We start from the raw sequence: 24,467 nt of genomic DNA on the forward strand, positions 1-24,467 counted from the left end.
CTGAGGAGGTGGAGCAAGCAGTCCCAACCCCTTGGTGTGGACATGGGCGCTAATCCCCAGCGGATGCTGGCACAACAGCTCAGAGATCCCCCAGCATCACCTGGGAACGTGTTATAAATGCATAGCTGGTGGCCACCCGCTGATTCAGACTCTGCAGGTGGGGCCCCGAGGAAGCAGCCAAGCTCCAAGTAACTCTTCACTTGCTAAGGTTTAAGAAACCCAGCCCTACACTGTCTCCTGATTTGGGGGAGGGTGGGGGGCAGTTGTCCTCAGGACAACTACTCACTTTGGGGCAGGCAGGGGCAGGGGGCAGTGTGGAGCTGAGCCAAGCACCACTGCTGAGGACCCTGCTAAGGGCTGCTGGAAGCTGCCACTAAAATTCGGACTCTGGTAACATTTGAAATTGAGAGAAACTAAGGGTCATTTTGATTCATGAGTGATGCCCCGTGCAATACTGGGAACATACGCACAGTAAAGGTGTTGCCTGTCATCTGAACATCACAGAGGCTGCCCCTCCCCAGCCCCGGTGGGTGCCCATCCTGGGAAGACTTCCCGGGCCTCTGAGGAGGGGTCAGCAGGCGTCCAGCATGCGGAGGGGCAGGAAAGCAAACATTTATCATCTCTTCTCCCTGGAGGCAACTGCCACAGCTCCGTCTCCAGGGGCTGCTGCTTCCATAAGGTGAAGTGCATTTACAACTGATTGTCCTCAGAATCAGAAGGCATGGGCCAGCCCAATGTCAGCAAAGGGAAAGCAATGTGACATTGTTTCTGCAGAAACCTCAGGTGGCTGGGCCCTGCAGGCCCCTGAGGGGCAGGTGAGTGGCCAAATTAGCTACAAACAACCAAAGAAAGCAAATAAGGACTGCTGACAGCCAGCTCTTTAAGGAGCAGAGTGGAGAGTGGCTGTCGGGCTTGGTGGGTTGTGGGGGGACTTTCTTGTTAACGGAAGCGGCAAGTCCTCTCTCCCCAAGACCCAGGACACTCTGTGAAGGTGCCTCAAATCAAGCCTCCCACATCTTATTTTCAAACAAATCAATGAGACAGTTTTCCCAAACGCATGACTGCCTTTACTCATTAGGATAACAAAAACAACAAACTGCTTCATCTTCCCCTCGAAATCCTGATAAGCCTTTAAGCCAGGACATTGGAGCATCCTCAGATCGCTGGACACGGCCCGGGTGGGCTGAAGGCTGGCCCTTTATTCCCTGGGCACTCAACACCTTTCTGTTTGCACTAAATGTTGGGTGACTTTTGGAGCCCCTGGGTGCCCTCAGCTCCATTTCTGGTCCTGGAACAACCATCAGAGGGGACCAGAGATGTGACCTCTTTGTGCAAAGCCAGGATGGAGCTGCACGGTGCCTCGTTGGGCTTGGCTTGATGCCCTGGTCCAGAACGAGGAGGCCATGTCCAGACAGAGCAGGGCCCACCTCCTCGATGCAGGAGGCTCCCCGGGATATGGAAACAGTCTCTATAAGTCCTTTTCTCACCCCAGTAAATTACAATAATAGAAGGTTTTACACAGTGCCTTTGTGGGATAAGGAAAAACTACCGCCAGAAATTAGTCATTATTCTCTGGAATGATAGGCTAATGAAGGGTTTCAGATGCATGTTCTAATGGAAAACAAGTGAAAAGATATATTCAGTATTGACTCAGCCGGGTAGGAGTCAGCTAAGGTCTGGGAAGTTGCGGTGGGGACGTCAGCCAGCTGCTGGGGGCCAGATCCCAGGTCACCCCACATCTTCACTGGCCCCCAGGCCCCTCCATGTCATGAAGCCCTCTCTGGCTTTGCTGAGTCGCAGGGGCCTCACACACAATTCTGGTTCATACAGCTGTTCAGTTCAGTCACTCAGTCATGTCCGACTCTTTGCAACCCCATGGACTGCAGCATGCTGGGCTTCCCTATCCATCACCAACTCCCGGAGCTTACTCAAACTCGTGTCCATAGAGTCAGTGATGCCATCCAACCATCTCACCCTCTGTGGTCCCCTTTTCCTCCCGCCTTCAATCTTTCCCAGCATCAGGGTCTTTTCCAATGAGTCAGTTCTTCACATCAGGCGGCCAAAGTATTGGAGTTTCAGCTTCAACATCAGTCCTTCCGATGAATATTCAGGACCTCTTTCCTTTAGGATGGACTGGTTGGATCTCCTTGCAGTCCTAGGGACTCTTAAGAGTCTTCTCCAACACCACAGTTCAAAAACATCAATTCTTTGGCGCTCAGCTTTCTTTATAGTCCAACTCTCACATCTAGCTGAGAAGCTGAATTTCTCGTTGTATTTCGTATAAATGGCCACGTGGGGGCAGTGGTTGCCGTGTTGAGTCCCCACCCGGGTGGGGCCACAGCAGCAGTCACTCCCCATGCCTGGGACCTTCGGGCCCCTCCTGATCATGGTCCCAAATCCTGGAGGTAACTGGCCAGGGGCCGCCAAGACCTGGGAGACTGCATGTGAGGTTGCAGATGAGAAGGGGAGACACGTCCGCTGGCCGCCCTCTGAATGTCCCACCACTGGAGCTTTGCTTGGGTGGGTGCCCCGCCGCTTCCAGGCACACACCCCACCTCTGCTTTTCCAAACTCTGCCCTTTCTGCAGAGCCTGCCTTGATGCCCCCCTGTTCTGTGTCCCCCAAATCTTCTGGGCCCACCCCCGGAGGGGACCATCTCATGCTTCCAGGCAGAAGCTCCACCTGCAGGAGTGGCCGCACAGTGCACAGAGGCAAGCGGGTTCACCCGCTCCGTGCACTCCCGCTGTCAGGACGCGCGACGCGGGTTCACCCGCTCCGTGCACTCCCGCTGTCAGGACGCGCGACGCGGGTTCACCGGCTCCCTGCACTCTCGCTGTCAGGACGCGCGAAGCGGGTTCACCGGCTCTGTGCACTCCCGCTGTCAGGATACGTGGGCACTGAATGTGCATCCCCGTCCCGCAAAACCGGTTGGTCTTAAGGAAGCAGTCTTTTCCATCAAATCCTCTTTCCCTAGCTTTGAAATTGACCCTGTGCTCGTGAGTTCAGATTAATAATAATTATACAAAATTATGTCTGTAATATGGATGTTTTCCATAAAGAAATGGAGTTTCATTTATTTCAAGTGCACCAGAAAGTGGAACCAAAATTAGAGTTTCCCAGAAAAAGGTTCAACTGAGATGCGACGAGAAGAAACCCAAGAGGACTGTGACCTGGTGCTTACTGAGGCCTGGGGTAACAGAGGCATCTCTGGCCCTGGGTGGGCAAGAAGCAGGAAGGCCGGGCTTTGGGCAACCTTGACCCTCCTAGGCAAGCACCGCTCCAAGCAACTCTTCAATGTGCTTCCTGATAGGGTCTCATTGGAAGAAATGTCTTTTTAAGATATCTTTTTATTTTGACATGATTGTAGATGCACATGCAGTTGTAAGAAGTAATACAGAGACATCCCACAGACCCTTCCCCTGACTTCCCCCAGTGGTAACATCTCACAGATGCAGGGTCACACCAGGGTGTAACATTGGTGCAAGCCCTGGCCCTCACTCAGACTTCAGCACGAGGGTGTATGTGAGTGCCTGTGTGTCCATGCAGTTTATCACGTGTGCAGATTCGCATGACCTCCATGGTCAAGACAGTAACATTTAAGGCTAACACCCATCTCCCCGCTCACCAATCCATCTGCCCACCGTCCCTACCCTGGCAACCATTGACCTGCTCTCCATATCTGTGATTTTGTCATTTTCAGACTTTTGTATAATTGTGACCATAGCAGTATGTTACCTCTGAGTGTGCTCTCAGTTACTCAGTTGTGTCTGACTTTTGTGACCCCATGGACTGTAGACTGCCAGGCCGCTCTGTCTATGGGATTCTCCAGGCAAGAATACTGGAGTGGGTTGCCATACCCTCCTCCAAGGGATCTTCCTGCCCTGGGGATCAAACTCATCTCTCTTGCATCTCCTGCATTGGCAGGCAGATTCTTTACCACTAGCACAACCAGTCCATCCTAAAGGAAATCAGTCCTGAATGTTCATTGGAAGGACTGATGCTGAAGCTGAAACTCCAATACTTTGGCCACCTGATGCAAAAAACTGACTTATTTGAAAAGACCCTGATGCTGGGAAAGATTGAGGATAGGAGGAGAAGGGGACAACAGAGGATGAGATGGTTGGATGGCATCATCAACTCAACGTACATAGGTTTGGGTGGACTCCGGGAGTTGGTGATGGACAGGGAGGGCTGGCGTGCTGCGGTTCATGGGGTCGCAAAAGAGCCAGACATGACTGAGGGACTGAACTGATCTGAGCACCACCTGGGAAGCCCATGTTACCTTTGGGGGCTGGGTTTTTCCACTCAGTATAATTCTCTGGATATTCAGGCAAATTGTGTGTCCACTTCAGGAGTTGGTGATGGACAGGGAGGCCTGGCGTGCTATGATTCATGGGGTTGCAAAGAGTCGGACATGACTGAGCAACTGAGCTGAACTGAACTGAAGCTTGTTTCTTTTCACTGCTGAGTAGGCTGCAGTGTGGAGTCCCTACCCTCATTCACCCTTTGAAGGGCGTTCTGGCTGTCCCAGTTTGGGACAGTAATGAAGCTGCCAAGAACTTTCACTCCCGTGTGGACTTTCATGTGAATTTTCATTTTCTCTGGGACAAATGCCTGAGGACTCAATCACTGGGTGGTACGGGCACCAGGAAGTGCCACACACTCTTCTGATCTCCTGTCCCACCGTCTGAGTGGCCCGGCTTCTCCGTCCTCACCGCATTCGGTGGTGTCATCATGTCGTGTTAGCTGTTCTGATAGGTGCGCAGTGCTACCTCACTGTGGTTTCTATTTCTCTTTCCCTGATGCTAACCGTGGTGGAGATCCCTTCCTGTGCTTGCCATCTGCATCTCCTCCTTGCTGAGACGTCTCTTCATGTCTTGTGTCCATCTTCTAATTAGTTGCTTTTTTAATCACTGAGTTTTGAGAACTGTTTATTTGAGATGCAAGCCCTTTGCCAGATGTGTGGTCTGCAGATAATTTCTCCTACTTTGGCACTCATGTTTTTCATGCTCTTCAGGGGGTCTTTTGGGAGGGAGCAAGAGTTTTTCATTTTGATGAAGTTCAATTTTTCACTCTCCTTTGATGGACTGGACTTGGGTATTGAGAACTCTTCCCAAACCCTGGGTCCTGAATATGTTCTAGGCTTCATTCTAAAGGTTTTAAGTTTCACATTTTATTTTTCATCCTTGGTCCATTCCAAGTTAATTTCTTTTTTCTTAATGTTTCAAATTTGTTCATCTATTAACCAAGAAAGGTGCTTCCCCCCCCATTATATTCACATTTCAGGGATGCTATAAACTGTTCAAATTCACTTTTGGACATTGAGTTAATTTCTGTGTGATTTTTATAGAAGGCGTGAGACTCAGTCTGGTTCATTTTTTGCTTATGGATGCCCAGATGCTCCTGCACTGTTTGTTGGAAAGGCTTTCTGTATTTCATTGAGTTGCTTGTGTACCTTTGTCAAAAATCAGTTGGCTTGTTTATGGGTTTGCTCTGTGTTCTCTGCTCCCATCCACTGGTCTGCCAGCCCCTTGCTCCCTGGATGCTCCCTGGTTTCCATAGGAAACCTTGAGTGGAGCGGAGGTAAAGGCTGTTTCAGACTCCAGCTACCCCTTGTCCTCACGGGGTGGGACTGTGCCCTTGGCAGGTGACATCGTGTGGCACTCAGCCACTCATCTTAGACTCCCAGTGGCCAGCTGTGGCCAGCATGGCGAGGCCTCGGCCGGCCACTCATTCTGTCTCATCATTAAATGGAGGTGATTGTACCACCGACCTTGGGGAATCAACTGAAGGCGTCCACCTGAGGCAGCTGACACCTGTGCTATTGTTAATGGTGTAATTACTATTAATGTGTATTAACTTATTACTATTGTTAAATGTTCTTACTCAAAATATCGGTTCATTTTCCCAACTCTGGTAGCAAGTTACATTGTCAGATGGAATCTCAGATTGAACCATAAATCTCGCTTAAAACCAGCTGTCCTCTACATTACGTTCCTGCGTCCCTCAGGTCACCTGATGGCCGAGCTAGACCTCAGACGTTCTGAATTATCACAAACTCCCCACTGGCCATGGCTGAATGAGGGGCTCGGCCAGCCAGAGCCAAGCTGAGGCCTGGTCCCAGAGCTGATGGGAGGATTGGGCCCAGGTGCTCCTCCAGGCCCTGCCCCCTTCAGGAGGATGCGCAGGAGAGGGAAGGGGAGGGGTCTTCCTGGGTGAGGCCACAGCTGGGCCTTGGCCAGTGGGCCGCAGCAGAGGGTGTTCAAGAGGAGAAACCGGAGGAACCCCTGTAAGCCCCAGCTTCCAGCCGAGCAGGCTTCCCCATCGGGCCCCTATTCACCCCTCTGACCCCAGTCCTATTCCCAGAGCTGCATAGGGTTGGGGGGTGGCACTGCAGAGCAGAGGCTGAGACCCTGGGAGGCCCTCGGCCAGGCCAACTGTTTTCTTCACCAGAAGCAAGCGCTCTCCTGCACCTCTGGGTGCCCCTCCGGGGTGCAGGCGCATCTTTAAAAGGTCAAGTTCAGCTCCTTGGAACTTGGCCTCTTTGAGAAGAAGGACAGATTAAAAACCTCTGGGGCCCCTGACCTGCAGCTTCTGAGCCCAACCACTTCCCAGGCTCGTGAACCTGCCCGGGGGAGGCCCCGCATCTCTGCTGGAGGCCTCGGGCTCCCCCGCAGTGGGCTCACCTCCCACTGATGCTCTGACTACGCGGCCATCATGGAAACAGCACTGACCGGGCCGCTGGGGGCCGGGCACCCTGTTAGGGCCTCCAGACAGGAAACCTGCTGAATCGTGTACAGCCCTGTGACAGGCACTGTGGACAGGAGGGAACAGAGGCGAAGAGCAGGTAAGAAGAGACAGCGGGAGCGCGCCTAACTGAACCAAACTCCCTGGTGCCGCGCTGCCAGTCCACCCACACAGGGTGTGGTTGTGGTGAAGGAACGTGTGTTTACTGAAACGGCTCCAAACCAGGACAGGCGGTTCGTGCTCAAAAGATCCAAACCCTTCTTGCGGGGGGTGGAGGTGTGGGGGGCAAGCGGAGTGTGATGATTAGCTCGTGCACAATTCTCTACTTGGTGGGGTGGCGGGGCGGGGTCGCGGGGGTTAATATTATCAACTCTTAGGCGCCTGTAGGTCGGGCCACACGTGCTCAGAACTCATGGTCATCAAGTAGTTAATGTGCTCCACGGGGTGGTGGTCTCAGCCTTTGTTAACCCACCCATGAGACCAGCATCAGATGCTGTTATCAGGGTATTTCAGAGAGGAGCTGGTGCAGAGGACATGCGGCCGGGGGGCTAGTGCGGGGGTGGGGCCAGTGGGGGGAAGTAGGGGCAGAGGCCCCGGAGTGTCCTGCTTCGGTTCAGGTGGGGACAAGAGTTAAACCAGGTGATCTGGCTCGTGAGCTGCAGTTCTAACCATGGAGCTAAACTGCCTCCCCTCCCCAGCCTGGGTCAGGAATAACTATGGACGCAAGTCTCAGAAAACCCAGCTGAAACAAGTGGCGTTTTAGATGAGCGCATGAAGCCGGCAGGCTCCCCATCTCTGTGCCCTTTGCCTCCCTCTCTGATTTCTCACCACGAGGTCACAACATGGCTGCTTTACCTCCAAGCGTCACATACACTATCAGGGGAGAAGGGTTAGGGAACCATCCCTCTGGAAAAGCACACACAAAAGCTGTGTGTGAGTGCCCCTTCTCCAGGGTGGGAAAGCGTGAACTCCACTTCCAGGAAGCCCATTGTCCAGTTGAGGAACCAAAAGACAGGTGTGCTAGGTAGGGGCCTACTGATGGTATCTGATGCACGTGTGGGCAAAGGCCATTAGGATGGGAGGAGTCTCTCCTGCCCCAGGGCCTCTGCACGGGCTGCGCACGCAGCCTGGCCAGCCTCCCCCTGACCGCTAGCACACTGGCTCCCCCTCGCTTCTCCAGAGCTGTCTTCCCCACCGAGCTCACCAGCCCAGCCTCCCCCTGACCGCTAGCACACTGGCTCCCCCTCGCTTCTCCGGAGCTGTCTTCCCCAGCGCGCTCACCAGCAGGCGCTCCCTGCACACAGACGCCTCTGGTCGTATCACTACTGCATCCTCTCAGTTTGTTGTCATCACTGCCTTTCCCCTTTGCAGGGCAGAGACCCTGTCTGTCCCATCACTTCCTCCATCACCACCATGTGCCTGAGCAAGGGTGGGATTCAGTGACAGCTCAGCCTGAGCCACAGGCCAGCTCGGGGGTGGGGACCGCACCTCCGTGCCCAGGCCCCCACCTCTCTGGAGCTCCGAGGGTGCACAGCAGTTCTGTGAAGGCCTCCTGGAGGGTCCACACCTGTGCAGAGGGAGGCGGCCAGGCCTGCAGTGTGCCCCAGTGGCCGGCGGTGTCTGATGCTATGTGCCTCAACCCCTGGTCAGGTTTATCCTGCTGACCCTCCAGTCTCACACTTCCTACCACCCTACCCAGCCCCCACTTTTCAGGAAATGAGCTCACAGGGCTCAGGACAGACCTCACAGCTCCATCCTCATAGCTGGACACCCCCCTCCCCTCTGCACCAGCTGGGGGTCCATGTCCTTACAACAACCCTTCCCTCTGGAAATCAGAGTCGCCATGTGCTCTCCTGCCTGGAGGCAACCAGACGGGTTTCATGGCGTCGCTCGAGCCTCCCAAGAAAAGACGCCTCTGTATCGATTATTTTTACTAAAAAAAAAAAAAAAAAAAGCTGTAATTGGAATCTCTGCTTTTCCTAACCCCTTGTAACTGCATGAGGGCCTATATTATAAATTTTGAAATTAATGTCACTTTAAAATATTAAATAGCAGAGAAATCTACATGCTGCAAATGAAGTCAAAGAAACCTTCATCGATATAATGCAGTTTTTGCTTAAATAGATTATTCTATTAGTCGGCCCTGTTTATTTATTTATTTTATTTCTGTGCCAGTGGAAGTCCCCCTGAGACTAATGCCACGGACTATTGCACAGATGGCACCAGATACTTGAAAGTCATCCGAATATTAAGAATTTAAATCTTTAGCCTCAGTGATTTGAGCAGAAAGCCAATTATGGGGCTGAATTAGTTTTCAAATTAAACTGCGATTTAAGGCTTATGAAATTAATCCTTTAAGGCGCATGGCAGCGTTTGTACATGAACTCCTCGCAAAAACCCAACCTCTGTCTTCTCCCCCTTTCCTGCTGGCCCGACTAATAAAGAGACGTCCAGCGTCTCAGGCAGCAGACGGCATGCCCTCTTAGGTGAAAATGCAGAGTGATGCTCAGTTTCCTTTGTTAAGATGAAGTCAGGCCTTTCTACTGGGGAGGGAGGGAGACCCAAGGAGAAAGCCACAGAAGGTGATTTCCTCCTGGATCTCACAGCCCAGCTGGTGGGGAGAGGCTTAACTCCCAGGTTATGACAGAAGCTGCTGCAGTGAGCAGTCCCAGCAGAGCGCACAGCCGGGTCCACGGTCAAATCACTCCCTCCCATGGGTGGCCCAGGCTGCCTCTGCAGGTGTACCATGACACTGGGGCTACTGGGTGCTTATGGCTGCCCGTGGACCAGACCTGCCCCACTGGAGAAGGATCAGGCTTAGCTGGGGAGGCCAGGTCATGCCTTCCCAGACACTGGGGGCCAGCCCTGCTCACACCCCAAGGTGCGATGTAGCCGCTGAACACTTGCTGGAGGGTTTAGGAAGGGGCACCCTCGAGTGTGAGGAGAGTGAGACACGGGCCGGGGCAGAGATAGGGTGCCACCCAGGTAAAGGCCTGGCCCCCAAGTCAGGAACCATTTCTGAGTGCCCACTGAGGGTGGCGCTGGGGCTGGGACGAGTGTCCGGAGCACAAGCAGAGGCCGTCTCCCCCAAGCAGCTCTCCAGGTTTCAGAAAGAAGCTCCTTACACCTCTGCCCCACCCTCCTCTTCTAGGAAGGAAGTGAAAATAACCCTGAGGCCTAGATCAGTTCCAGGGCCCCGAACACTTATATTTCATCTGGGTTTGCTGCCATGGCAACCCTGCCCTTGGCCTTTGGGCTCAGAGCACTTGGGCACGCCTGGGTCGCCTGACCACAGAGCAGTGGCCATGGACCTGCCAGGTTTTCAGAATCTGTTTTGAAGGAAACCAAATTGTGATTAAGGCTGAAAAAAAGTCCCATCAGTTTTCCTTTTTTAAAATAACATTTTACCTTCTGATCATCAAGTGATAATCTTTGGAGGAAACTTGGGAGATATAGAGAAAATCACAAAGAAAAAAACGCCTTCTCCCATCTTGCCTGCCACGCAGATTGCCGTGAACACGTCTGTCAAAGATTCCCCTCTGGTCTCCTCTCTGCATGAACACATTGTTATATTAAAGAACACAGTTTAGAAACGATTGTTCTCAATTTTGCTGTATATCATGAACATTTCAAGTGTCATAAAATATTCTGGCTTTAAATGATCTCCATTGTGGGAATGTACCACAGTTTATTCAGCCAGTTGTCAGACTTTCAGCATCAATTACTTATTTTTTTTAATTTATTTATTTTTGGCTGTGCTGGGTCTTCACCACTTTGCACGGGCTTTCTCTAGTTGCAGCAAGCAGGGGCTACTCATCGTGGTGTGCGGGTTTCTCACTGCAGTGGATCAGCAGGGGCTGCTCATCGTGGTGGTGTGCAGGTTTCTCACTGCGGTGGATTTTCTTGTTGCAGAGCACGGGCTCTAGGGCATCCGGGCTCAGTATTTGCAGCTGGTGGGCTCTAGAACAGCAGCCTTCAGCAACGGGCTTAGTTGCTTGGCAGCATGTGGAATCTTCCCAACCAGGGATAGAATCCTTGCCCCCTGCATTGGCAGGCAGACTCTTTACCATTAAGCCACCAGGGAAGTTCTCAATTACTTATTAATTGTGCTCCTTGTTTGCACTGCTAGGTGTGAGCTTCACAGGTCAGGGACATTTTTCTACTTTTATTTAAGACCATTGTTGATGCACACGCACTTGTGCAACAGAAGACACACTGAGCCCGCATCCACCTTCCCTGACAGTATGTGGAAATAAAGACTGGCAGATGGGAACCAGCAGAGGCTGTGTGTTCAGAGCACGGGGTGGGCTCGGGGCGGGGGGGGGGGGGGTGGGCGTCAACAGCCACCATCACAGGCAGACTAGAAGGCGTGGAGAGGGGCTTGGGCATGCCCCAGTGAGGGCTGGGGGACTGGCAGTAGGGGCCCAGCGTGGGGCATCCTATGTGGTTGACTAGGGGTGCATTTTGACTTTTCTGGCAGATTTGGGTTTTGTTTTTATTTGGCTGCATCAGACCTTAATTGCGGCACACGGACTCTAGAGCACGGGCTCAGTACTTGGGGCACACGAGCTTAGCTGCCCTGCAGCATGTGGGATCTTGGCTCCTGTGTTCCCTGCATTCCAAGGAGATTCTCACCCACTGGACCACCAGGCAAGTTCCTGGCTGATTTGTTTTTAATCTGCCTCTGATGACTCAGTTACCAGAATCTCCCCTGGTCTGGTCCGGGTCAGTTCTTTCACTGTTTTCAGACAGGTTTTGTCTTCCTGTGTGCCTGGTTCATCATGGGCAGAGCCCTGCGTGTGAACAGTTGCCGTGGTGACTTGAGGCTGTGTGAGACGGTACCTGTCTCTGTGGAGGATGTGCTTTTGCTCCTGCTGGGGACACTGGTAACCTAAGTGACCTTAACTAGAGCTGTGCTCCTGCGAGGCCATCTCTTCCCCATTCACCCTCACCCCTGGAAGTGCACTGACCTTCCAGATCAGCCCAAAGACTCAAGCGTTTTCCAGGTGCTCCCTGACACACACCCACGGCAAGCCCTAAACTCAGTGTTTTCACCCCATTCCCATCAGTCTGCTGAAAGACTCATGGAGCTCTTTGGCTGTCAGAAGCCAATTTGGAATCAGCAAACATCTAGAGAGGAAAGACAGCCCCGGGCCTGGGCTCCCCTTTCCAGCCAGCACCCCCCAAGTCTGTGCCGCTGCTGTCTCTCTGCCCTGAATGAGATGCTCTTATTGCATGTGAGGTCCAGCTTCTCTTGTTTTCCTCGAGAGGAAGATTGGTTTAAGATAAACATTGTCCACCATTTGTTAAAATAGGACTTCCTGGATTTCTTTTAAATACTGAATGCCTCTAGGGAAATTCTACTGATAATTAAATTCATTAAAATTGGGTTTACACACAATTCTTTGCGAATAGCCATTGCATGAAGCTAGGTGGGTGTGTTTGATGGACTTTCTTCCAATGGCTTTCAAAACACAGAAGTTCTGTATGTTTCCCCTAGAAGACACTCGATAAAGACGTGTGGAATGAAGCAATGAACATCCTAGTGGGTGCGCAGCATCTTGGTCTGACTGCAGCCAATTCCCTCTGAAATCCAGCAAATGAGTTCATGTCCTCCCTGCCACCCTTGGCGTCCCCCCCAATTCCGGCTGCGTGAAGCCTGTTCTCTGCAAGTCTTTTGTTTTGTTTAATGATATATTTTTTTAAGATTTATTTACTTTTTTTATTTTTTGACTGTGGTGGGTCTTCAGAGTTGTACACCAGCTTTCTCTCGTTGTGATGAGCGGGGGCTACTCATCATTGTGGCGCCCAGGCTTCTGAGGCGGTGGCTTCCCTTGTTGCCGAGCACAGGCTCTAGGCACACAGGCTTCAGCAGTTGGAATGTGTGGGCTCAGTAGTTGTGGCTCTCAGGCTTAGTTGCCCTCAGTCATGTGGGATCTTCCTGGACCAGGGATTGAACCAGTGTCCCCAGCCCTGCATTGCAAGGTGGATTCCTAGCCACTGGACCACTAGGGAAGCCCTCTGTGTGTCTTGAAGACATACCTTTGACCCACTCTCCTGATGAAAACATCTCCCTGTGATCTTAGAACAAAGTCCAAAATCCTTGCCGTGAGCCCAGCCTACCTCCAGCCCCATCACATGCCCCCACCTCTCTCTTCTTCAAACATCCAGAGCTCTTCTCTGCCCCAGGGCCTTTGTCCCCACTTCCTGGAGTCCTGCCCCCTCTTCCCTACCCCACGGGACCTCATCTCTCAGGCCTGCCCTGCTTCCTCTGTAGTTCCCTCCCACCTGGTTACTCTGCATATTCACACAAGCATTCTTACCCACTCCAAAGCCCTTACCCCAGCTGCCGAGGATCTGTCTCTCCTGTGTGTTCTGTCCCTCTTCACTGGCCTATTAGGGGTGGGACCATGGCCATATGGTTGTTCTCTACACACGGAGCACAGAGCCTGGTGTCTGCACACAGCAAGTGCTCAGTCAGTAACTGAGGGGCAAGTGAAGTGAAGTCAAAGTCACTCAGTCATGTCTGACCCTTTGCGACCCCATGGGCTATAGCCTGCCAGGCTCTCTGTCCATGGAATTCTCCAGGCAAGAGTACTGGAGTGGGTAGCTGTTTTCTTCTCCAAGGGATCTTCCCGACCCAGGGAACAAACCAGGGTCTCCTGAATTGCAGGCAGATTCTTTATGAGCTGAGCCACCAGGGTAACCCAAGAATACTGGAGTGGGTAGCCATTCCCTTCTCCAGGGGGTCTTCCCAACCCAGGGATTGAACCAAGCCCCCCTACATTGCAGGCGGATTCTTTACCAACTAAGCTACCAGGAAATTGAGAGCTAAGCATCCCCATACACTGGAATATTATTCAGCCATAAAGAGGAATGAACCCTGAAATCATTAGCCTCAGAAAAAGACACCAGATGCAAAGGCCACGTGGTATATGATTTCACTGATAAGCCATGCTCAGAAGAGGCCGATCCATAGAAACAGAAAGTGGATGTGTGTTTCCAGGGCCTGGGAAGGAGGATGTGGGAAATTCTTAGTGGACACAGATTTCTTTGGGGGGATGACAGGATGCTCTGGAATTAAGATACTTTCTACTGACAATGCACAACAACTGAATATGCCAGAATACACTGACTTGTACACTCTAAAAGGGTGAATTTTCTGATGCATGGATTCAGTTCAGTTCAGTCATTCAGTTGTGTCTGACTCTTTGCAACCCCATGAATCGCAGCACGCCAGGCCTCCCTGTCCATCACCAACTCCCGGAGTTCACTCAGACTCACGTCCATCGAGTTGGAGATGCCATCCAGCCATCTCATCCTGTCGTCCCTTTCTCCTCCTGCCCCCAATCCCTCCCAGCATCAGAGTCTTTTCCAATGAGTCAACTCTTCGCATGAGGTGGCCAAAGTACTGGAGTTTCAGCTTCAGCATCACTCCTTCCAATGAACACCCAGGACTGATCTCCTTCAGAATGGACTGGTTGGATCTCCTTGCAGTCCAAGGGACTCTCAAGAGTCTTCTCCAACACCACAGTTCAAAAGCATTAATTCTTCGGCGCTCAGCCTTCTTCACAGTCCAACTCTCACATCCATACATGACCACTGGAAAAACCATAGCCTTGACTAGATGGACCTTTGTTGGCAAAGTAATGTCTCTGCTTTTCAATATGCTGTCTAGGTTCGTCATAACTTTCTTTCCAAGGAGTAAGTGTCTTTTAATTTCATGGCTGCAGTCACCATCTGCAGTGATTTTGGCGCCCAGAAAAATAAAGTCTGACACTGTTTCCACTGTTTCCCCATCTATTTCCCATGAAGTGATGGGACCAGATGCCATGATTTAGTTTTCTCAATGTTGAGCTTTAAGCCAACTTTTTCACTCTCCTCTTTCACTTTCATCAAGAGGCTTTCATGTTGATTAAAAGAAAAAAACTATAAATCTGAGGATTATATGAGCGGACAGCAAGGGCTGCAGGCCTGGAGCTCCGTGCCTCCTGCAGCGTCGAGCCCCATCCAGCGAGGATGTCTTGTCTTTCAGTCATGAAAAGGCGGGTCCTGAGCCCATTCGTCTCCGGTTGGAGGATGAGGATAGAAAACCTGAGCCCTGTAAAACAGATTTCCGCCTTCCTCTTGCTGTATGCCTTCTTTTCTGTTCCCATAAAATGCATCTGCCTTGAGAAACTTTTTTTCAGTTAAAGTCGACAGCAAAGCTGACTCTGTGTCAGGCCCTCCCTGCACGGGGGGTAGGAGAGGCTGGACAGGCACGCAAGAGGACCTGCCGGGCACACACCTCGTGCAGTGAGAGACTCTGGGAGCATGCAGGAGAGACCCCTGCCTCGACCATGGAAGTGTCTCCACCACTGTCTGCCCAGCTCCTCGTGCAGCACCAGCCCAGAGCAAATTCTTAGCATGTGTCTGATGAATGAAGCCCCCTGCCCATTACCACCCTGGATCCCAACAGGCCTGGAGGCCCCCCAGCCCCAAGCCAAGTTCAGCCTCAGCATAAGCCAGCACCTTTAAAAAGGACCCAGTGGAGGATGGTGCCCACACTCCCTCACCCCTGTAGGCCCTCGACAGCACACTGCTCCAACCAGGGAACAAGGAGCCGAACCAAGAACATGCAGATGAGGACAAAGGCAGCATGCCCCAGGCCCCAGGGGCCAGGTGCAGGGCTGGGAGCCCATGCCAGTCAGAACTCCAGGTTGCAAGCAACAAAGGTAGTATAGGATTAGTTCAGTCGTGTCTGACTCTTTGTGACCCCATGGACTGTAGCCCGCCAGGCTCCTCTGTCCATGGGATTCTCCAGGGAGGAATACTGGAGTGGGTTGCCATTCCCTTCTACAGGGGATCTTCCTGAACCGGGGATCAAACCCGGGTCTCCTGCATTGCAGGCAGATTCTTTACCATCTGAACGACCAGGGAAGCCTAGAATAGCATAAGACAAGAAGGGGAATATGTTCTAATATTAGTTCAGGTGTACAAAGCATCTGTAAGGGACCTTCCCCTCAATTTTGCTGTGAACCTAAAACTGCTTAATAAAGAAAAGTCTTCATTTTTTTCTGTATACAGATAAGAGCTTCAGGGGCAGCTTGACCCAGGGGCTGCCCAGTGAGAGGTGGTCACTTGAGCCTGCCATGGCTTTGTTTCCTCTGAGATGGCCCTGTCCTTCAGTTTCTATCTCTGATGACAAAAAGTGACCACAGCCTCCAACCTCACACGCTGGCCCAGCCAAGTCCAGGGGCAGGGATGGCACACTGAATTCCTAGAAACTCCAAAAAGCATATGCCCTTGCTCCCAAGCTCTGACTGGTCAGCCCACTGCTGATCACGGAGGCCAGGGGTGGAGGGCAGGCTGATCTAGCCAGGGCCTCCCAGTGGGGAAGGGCAGACACCAACAGGAATGCCACACCCCGCTCTCAGGAGGCAGGGGACTCTCCCGGGGTGTCCTCTGCAGACCTCGACCCTGGCGCCTGGTGGGGAACGGGCGCTGAGCTGGGGGAGGGTGTAGGTACTCACAACCTCTGGGCTCGCACACCCCGAATTTACTCCACCTGCCTCTGCATCCGTGTGCACAGCATCCCCTCTGTGGGGTCTCTTCTCACTTAGCACCCTCGAGTGCCTATCAGGCACCTTCAGGATACAGCCCTGTTTCTTTACTATGTGCTGAGTCCCCACATACTGGCTGGAGCCTTGGGCTGTGTGGCTCAGGAGGGAATGTGTTGAGTTTTGAGCCGGAATTGCAGGCTGCGCTAACCCTGGGTGGCTCCCTCTCCTGATGAAGTCAGAGCAGTGACATCAGAGCAGACTTGAGCTTGGGAAGAAGGCCCCACCCCCGTGGTTCTGCAGGGGGATATGGGGGTGGAGGGAAGGACAGACACATTCCCGAGGGCCTGGCAGCAGTCCAGCCCAGGGGTGAAGGATGACACACACCACATCCAGCCTCCAGGAAGATATGACTGCGGGAGACATCTGCTGGGGTGTGTGCGAGGGGCAGTGGCGGGGGCGTGGCAGGCGAGTCCCACATGAGCTGCCGTCTCTGTTGCAGGCACCTACGTGATGACAGTCACAGCCAACGACGCGGATGACGCCACCACAGCCAACGGGATGGTGCACTACCGGATCGTGACCCAGACCCCCCAGAGCCCCTCCCAGAACATGTTCACCATCAACAGTGAGACGGGCGACATTGTGACAGTGGCTGCTGGCCTGGACCGAGAGGTGAGGTGGGCGCCGTGGGGCTGGGGCACAACCTCCCCACTGCAGTCTGTGTGGGAGAGGTTGACCCAGAGGGAGGTCACCGTTGGGCCTGGGTGGAATGGTGATGCCCGCTGCTGCTGCCACCAGAGGAATGGAGGAGGGGGGATCATGTGTATATGCAGTGGATGACATGTTTATGGTGTGGATCGTGTGTTTATATGATGTGGGTCACATTTATATAAAGTGGATCACGTTTATATGATTGGATCACATGTTTATATGAAGTAGATTGTGTGTTTGTATTTTGTGGATCGTGTGTATTATGTGGATCGTGTGTTTACACGATGTGGATCATGTGTTGATATGAAGTGGATTGTGTGTATATACAGTGGACCGTGTGTATATTCGGTGGATCACATGTATAAGTAGTCGGTTTTGCATATACATATAGTGGATTGCATGTGAATATGGAGATCGTGTTATGCACAGTGGATCGTGTGTTTATATGCAGTAGATCACGTGTGTGTAGTGGACTGCACATGTACAGAGTAGATCATGTGTATATGCAGTGGACTGCATGTATAGGCAGTGGACTGTGTCCACAAGGTGTCGTGAATGGATGAGGTAGAGCTAACTGTGAAGAAGTCGGAGGCTTCTCAGAAGAGGTGGCCTTGCTCTGAGCCTTGGAGGTTGATATAATCAGTTCTATTTCCTCCCCTTTGGGAATAAAGACCCACTTTTTCTGAACACTGCACACCAGCTGTCTAACTGGTTCTGAGCAATCACAGATTCCCACCCCACAGACTCCTCCTTTCGATCAGAAACTTTCACTGAGCACCAGCTTTGTTCTGGAAACCACCAAGGGTACCAGAGAGTAGTGGGCAGGGCGAGTGGTGACTGCTTGCGTGGGGCTGACTCCACAGGAGGGAGGAGCGGGTGAGGGGGACAATCCCCGCAAGATAAATGAGTCCAGGTAGTGGCATGGCTTAAAGGAAATGGCATCATGTGGAGGGGGGGATGTCCAGGGAGGCCCTGTCCTGGTCTCAGGAAGGGTGCGTGTGACTGTCCCAGGGCTGTCCTGACAAAGGAAGTGTGTCCTCTCACAATGCTGGAGACCATGAGCCCAAGATCCTGGCAACCTTGGGCTCCAGCCCAGAGAGCAGAGGGTCCCACCCACCTCCCCCAGGGCACAGGTCCACTCCCCACCCAGCACAGCCTCGCTGGCCTCCACCACCTCTAAAGAGCCGCTGCTCATTGCTAGATGAGCCTGGACTTCAGGTGAAGGAAGCAGAGGCGGGAGCAGGTGGTACCAGCCCTTGGCCCCGATCGCCCAGCCTGCTGAGCCATCACCTGCCCTGTTTGAGATAATGAGCAGCCTGCCGCACAGTCCTGCAGGGAGCCTGGCTGCAGTTTCAGGCTTGGAGGAGAGAAGAGGTGTTTCTGGGGCCTCTGTCCCAAGGAGAGAGGGCAGCACTCAGGGGACCTTCTGCAGAGCAGGGAGATCCCAGCTGGGAAAGCTCAGGGAAGCTGCTGGTTCCGAAGGCACGGAGCGGCTCTGAACACCATGCCCCTGCTTTCCCCTGTGAGTGGCCTGCGAGCTGTCCCTGGTTTGCCTTTACCTACGAATAACCGGGCAGGTGTGGAGTGGGACAGACAGAGGACGGGTGGTCAGCCAGAAGCAGGAGGAGGTGTGGGCATGTCTGCTACTCGTGCAAGCGTGTGCTGAGCTCATGCATGGCAGAGCCTGTTCCAGACAGTGGGGCGCCCTGGGGACCCCAGCATGGGCCAAGCACTGTGTGCATTGTCACATCTTAGTCCTTGAAACTGCCCTGGGGGGACTCCTGGAACAGCGTTTCTTTCCAGATGAGAAAGACGAGGCTGCAGGGCTCTTAGTTGCCCAGGGCTATAGGGTCTCAGAGCTCAGGAGGGGCTCGGCCCCCATAACACAAACTGTCCATTGTTGTCTGAAGTTCACATTTAACTGAGCAGGCTCTGTTTTTGTTTGCTCTGGCAACCGACCCTGAAGCAGCCGCCCCCTCTGGGCCCAGGTCGGGGCAAGGGTACCTCTTGCAGAGTTCAGTGTGTGTACCCCCTCCCACATACCCCCTCCTTGGGATCCGCAGCACCTGGCTGGCTGCCCAGCACGCGATGGACCAGCCGGTGTTCTGGGACCAGCCTGGCTTCGAGTTCTCAGCGACCCAACCAAATGAGAAGAAACAGCCTGGGTGGTGCCCGGCCCCATGTCCTCTGGCCTCTGATCGGCTCAGTCCCACCCCTGAGGCCAGGCCTCTCCTTTGGGACTGCTCCTGGGTCGGTCATAGGCACCTCACTGGCTGCCCCCCCAAAATCTCCTCCCCACCTCCACCCAGAGCAGGTGGTTGCTGAATCTTAAGCGGGTCAAGTGAAATAATTAAGCACAAGCTGTCTGCACTAATCAGTGCATGCATGGACCAGCACTGTCCTGAGACAGCTGCTGGCCACTCCTCCCGCCACTGCGGGACGAGCCCTCAGGTGTGCGGGGGCAGCCTGGGAGGGCCCAGCCCAGGCAAGGGCAGCCCTGCAGACAGAGGGAGGGGGAGGGTGGGCCAGGACAAGGGCAGCAGGTAGCACCCCGAGGCCCCCGCACCTGAGCTCCTCGGCCCTGGTATCCCACGGCCTGGCCCCACCACCACCACCATGCAGGCTTCTGTCTCCACCCCTCCCCTCTCCTGCCACCGGACTCGTGGGCTTCTCCCATCTGGTTCTTCCCATGTTCTCACCAGATGTCACCTCCTCAGGGAAGCCCCCCAGACTGCTCTCCTCTCACTGAACCTACGGTTCCTACAGAGCCCAGTGTGGGGCAGATACTCTGTGGACTTTTCTTCTTTGCTGGGGGTCCCCTCCTGTGGGCCTGCATGGTCCATGTCATATGCATGAGCCTCTGTCTCAGCAACCCTGCACCCCACCGTCAGGGCAGTGTCCCCACAAGGAGACGTGACCCAAGGGGGTGGCCAGTGTCCCCAGCTCCAGTGAGGGACAGGGAGAGACTTGGTGAGGGGCCGAGAGAAGGCTCCATCCCCAGGGCCCAGGATAAGGACACAGTGTGGATGGACGGGTGAGCTGGAGGCTCGGTGGCCCAGAGGGAGGGACCACAGGCACCTGGGACCAGTGGGAGCTGGGGGCACAAGGGTGGTGGCCTGGGGCTTGGAGCCGCACAGGGGGTGGATCAGAGAACGTGCAAGGGTTGGGGGCTCGCTCTGAGCCTCCCCCAGGGAGATGGTCATTCACATGGGCAGTGGGGAGAGGGAGGGAGCAAGGTGGTGTTCACTGGGCGCCTCCTGTGTACCATGCGCTCTCGATACTAACTGTACTAAGACAGGCCCCCTGGGGCAGCCAGTGCCCGCTTGCTGGGGGCGCCATCCGCTACACTCTCCGCCTTCTGTCCCGAGCTGCCCGCTGCGGGTGGGATGCCAGACTCCTCTGGCTGGCAGTGGCCGGTATGTCTCCATTTAGAAACAGACCTTGCAGGGCCTCGGCTGCACGTGTGGAGGGTGCACCCACGCTGGGTGGGAACTCAGCCTGCCGCGCCCTGCCGTGTGGTTTCCTAACACGACCTGTGGCTTAGGCGTACAAAGGACCACAGACAGGGCCTTTCTGCTCTCTTTGAAGGATGCTGACCACCCCCAACCCCACTCCTGTGGACAGAGGTTTCCCCTTAGCGGGGAAACACTGCAGATACTTCTTTTAGAACTGGCTTCGTGTTTGCAGAGTAAGTCGTCTTTAGAAAGGAGGAAAATCCACAAGCGTAATTGCCACTGTGTCTAATTAGGCAGAGCTATGTAAATCGAGCATTTCTACATGATTAAAATGTCAGGAGAGCCGGGGTGACACAGGAGCGGCTGAGTGTCTCTTGCATCCCCATCATCAGAGGGGCCCCTCTCGCTAATCCTGCTCATCTGCCTCCCTCCTAATTAGAATATTTATGGCCTGATAAGCCAGGCAGGTGGTGCTCTGGAGGGAGGGTACTCACTGGGCTATGTGATCTGCCCACCCAGCTCCATCCTTGAACCGCTGACCATGGGTGGGTCACCGTCTTGAAACTTCTTTCTCCCAAAGGTGGGCCAAATTCACCATTATGGTTCATAGGACTTTTCAGAAAGCAACTCCAACACATTTCTATATTTTTCAAGCGTCTCCACCCCATGTGGCCATCAGATGAGATTTCACAGAGAGCCATGCGTGATAAAGATGGCTTATCCCCGGGCCAGTGACGATCGTGACCTCCACTAACTTTACAGATTCACTCATGGGACTCAGCTCAGGCGGAAAACATTCTTAGTGACAAGACCAGCATCCCCGCCTTGCTCACAAGAAGCGTCATGACAGGCCATGTGGGAAATTCCAAAAATTTGTTTTCCTGGAAAATGAGCTCTCTGTAAGACTATAGTAGGCATCAGGGGGAGTGGGGTCAGCGGTGGTCTTGGGCCAGGCAGAATTTGGTGTGTCATTTAGTCACTAAGTCGTGTCTGGCTCTTTGTGACCCCATGGACTGCAGTGTGCCAGGTTTCCCTGTCCTTCACTAACCTCAGAGTTTTCTCAAGCTCATGTTCATTAAGTCAGTGATGCCATCCAACCATCTCATCCTCTGTTGCCCGCTTCTCCTCTTGCCCTCAGTCTTTCCCAGCATCAGGGTCTTTTCAAATGAGTCAGTTTTTTGCATCAGGTAGCAAAAGTATCGGAGTTTCAGTATCACTCCTTCCAATGAATATTCAGGGTTGATTTCCTTTAGGATTGACTGCTTGGATCTCCTTGCAGTCCAAGGGACTCTCAAGAGTCTTCTCCAGCATCACAATTCGAAAGCATCAGTTCTTTGGTGCTCAGCCTCCTTTATGGTTCAGCTCTCACATCTATACATAACTACTGAAAAATCCATAGCTTTGACCATACAGACCTTTGTTGGCAAAGTAATGTCTCTGCTTTTTAATATGCTGTCTAGGTTGGTCATAGCTTTGCTTCCAAGGAGCAAACGTTTTTTAATTTCATGGCTGTAGTCACCATCCGCAGTGATTTTGGAGCCCAGGAAAATAAAATGTCACTGCTTCCACTTTTTCCCCTTCTATTTGCCATGAAGTGATGGAACTGGATGCCATGATCTTAGATCTAATCCCTTGAATCTATTTGTCACCTCCACTGTATAATCATAAGGGATTTGATTTAGGTCATATCTGAATGGACTCGTGGTTTTCCCTGTGTGTGTGTGTTAGTCACTCAGTCATGTCCAACTCTGTGACCCCATGGACTGTGGCCCACCAGGCTCCTGAGCCACAGTCAACTCCAGGTCTTGTTTTTGCTGACTATATAGAGGTTCTCCATCTTTAGCTGCAAAGAATATAATCAGTCTGTTTTCAGTATTGACCATTTGGTGATGTCCATGTGTAGAGTCACCTCTCCTGTTGGAAAAGGGTATTTGCTATGACCAGTGTGTTCTCTTGGCAAAACTGTTAACCTTTGCCCTGCTTCATTTTTTACTCCAAGGCCAAACTTGCCTGTTACTCCAGGTATTTCTTGACTTCCTACTTATGCATTCCAGTCCCCTGTGATGAAAGGATATCTTTTTTGGTGTTAGTTCTAGAAGGTCTTGTAGGTCTTCATAGAACTGGTCAACTTCAGCTTCTTCGGCATTAGTGGTTGGGGCATAGACTTGGATTACTGTGATGTTGAATGGTTTGCCTTAGAAGTGAACAGAGATCATTCTGTCGTTTTTGAGACTGCACCCAAATACCGCATCTTGGACTCTTTTGTTGACTATCCTGCTAAGTCACTTCAGTCGTGTCCGACTCTGTGCGACCCCATAGACAGTAGCTCACCAGGCTCCCCCGTCCCTGGGATTCTCCAGGCAAGAACACTGGAGTGGGTTGCCCTTTCCTTCTCCAATGCATGAAAGTGAAAAGTGAAAGTGAAGTCGCTCAGTTGTGTCCGACCCTCTGTGACCCCGTGGACTGCAGCCTTCCAGGCTCCTCCGTCCATGGGATTTCCAGGCAAGAGTACTGGAGTGGGGTGTCAGTGCCTTCTCCGTTGTTGACTATGAAGGCTACTCTATTTCTTCTAAGGGATTCTTGCCTACAGTAGTAGATATAATGGTCATCTGAATTAAATTTGCCCATTCCAGTCCATTTTAGTTCACTGATTCCTAAGAGGTCGATGTTCACTCTTACCATCTCCTGCATGACCACCTCCAATTTACCTTGATTCATGGATGTAACATTTCAGATTTCTATGCAATATTGTTCTTTACAGCATCAGACTTGATTTTCACCACCAGACACATCCACAGCTGAGCATTGTTTCTGCTTTGGCCCAACCACTTCATTCTTTCTGGAGCTATTAGGAATTGCCCTTCACTCTTCCCCAGTAGCATATTGGACACCTACCAGCCTGGGGGGCTTATCTTCCAATGTCGTGTCTTTTTGCCTTTTCACATGTTCATGGGGTTCTTGGGGCAAGAATACTGGAGTGGGTTGCCATTTCCCCCTCCAGTGGATCATGTTTTGTCAGAACTCTCCACTAAGATCCATCCATCTTGTGTAGCCCTGCACCATTGAGTCACCATAGCTGCATTCAGTCACACAAGTCCCTTTATCATGACAAGGCTGTGATCCATGAAGGGGGTTCAATATATCCCATTGGCAATTCTTGAATCATTTTTGCCAAACACTGTTTTTAGGACACCGAATGTGGCTTTGTGGTCAAAAAAAAAAAAAAATTGAATCCACTGACCCCCTCACATTGGGTCCTCACCCCTGAAGTCATTGCACCCCCAAAAAAACAGAAGAAGAAAAGTGATCCTAGGAGGGCCTCAGGGCTCCAGCTTGCCTCCAAGACTGGCCTCACCCGTGCCGTCCAAGAGTCTGCTGAGTCACAGGATGGTCCTGCAGACGTGGGGGTCTGGCAGTGAGCAGGGCAACCCCTCCAGGACCCACGGCCCATGCATCCGTCTTCACGGGGACCCTCGATACCACACTCCCGGCCACACTGGATCCAGCTGGTTCCCAGGGCTTTCCAGATGTCACCTCCCTGCCGGCCTCCACTTAATTTTGTCACAGTGGGAAATCAGCCCCAGGGAAAGCAGATGACAGCACTTCCTTTAGAGAAAGATGAGAAATGCAAAATAAAAGCCAGGGTCTGTGCTGAGTTCCCTGATGGATTCTCTCCGTGCGGGACGGAGCCATCAAGACCACAGAGCAGCTGCCACAGAGCATGCCCGGGAGTGGCTCAGGCCCTCAGTCCCATACATACTTTCTGGGGCTTAGTTGCCCCGAGGCATGTGGAATCTTCCCACACCAGGCTTTGAACCTGTGTCTCCTACACTGGTAGGTGGATTCTTTACCACTGAGCCACCAGGGAAGCCCTGGATTCTCGCTCTTGACAGTGGCCTTTAGGAGAAGCAGCAGCAGACCTGGGGCCTAGAGTCTGGAGCCACCAGGAGGATGGACTGGGGTACCACCAGGAACAGGCCAGCTTCCCGTCCAGGTCAGGGTGGTGCCACCTG

The 24,467-nt window shown here is 52.7% G+C and overlaps 1 protein-coding gene across 4 annotated transcripts in view; it reads left to right on the plus strand.

Moving 5' to 3' along the window:
• The window catches only part of CDH4 (cadherin 4), a 479,150-nt gene that overhangs the window by 425,707 nt on the left and 28,976 nt on the right, over nucleotides 1-24,467 (plus strand). For 3 of the 4 annotated variants that reach the window (XM_086332761.1, XM_086332762.1, XM_086332763.1), the window contains one exon: nucleotides 16,788-16,960. In XM_086332761.1, the coding sequence (XP_086188887.1) occupies nucleotides 16,788-16,960 (173 nt within the window). Of the gene's footprint in view, nucleotides 1-6,195; nucleotides 6,847-16,787; nucleotides 16,961-24,467 lie in introns of those variants that run through there. The other variant, XM_086332764.1, reaches the window with a different exon arrangement.

The sequence above is a fragment of the Bos grunniens genome, chromosome 13 (genome assembly GCF_055505025.1).
Source record: "Bos grunniens cultivar Pamir isolate PY7600 chromosome 13, Bosgru_T2T1.0, whole genome shotgun sequence".
Classification (NCBI taxonomy): Eukaryota; Metazoa; Chordata; class Mammalia; order Artiodactyla; family Bovidae; genus Bos; species Bos grunniens.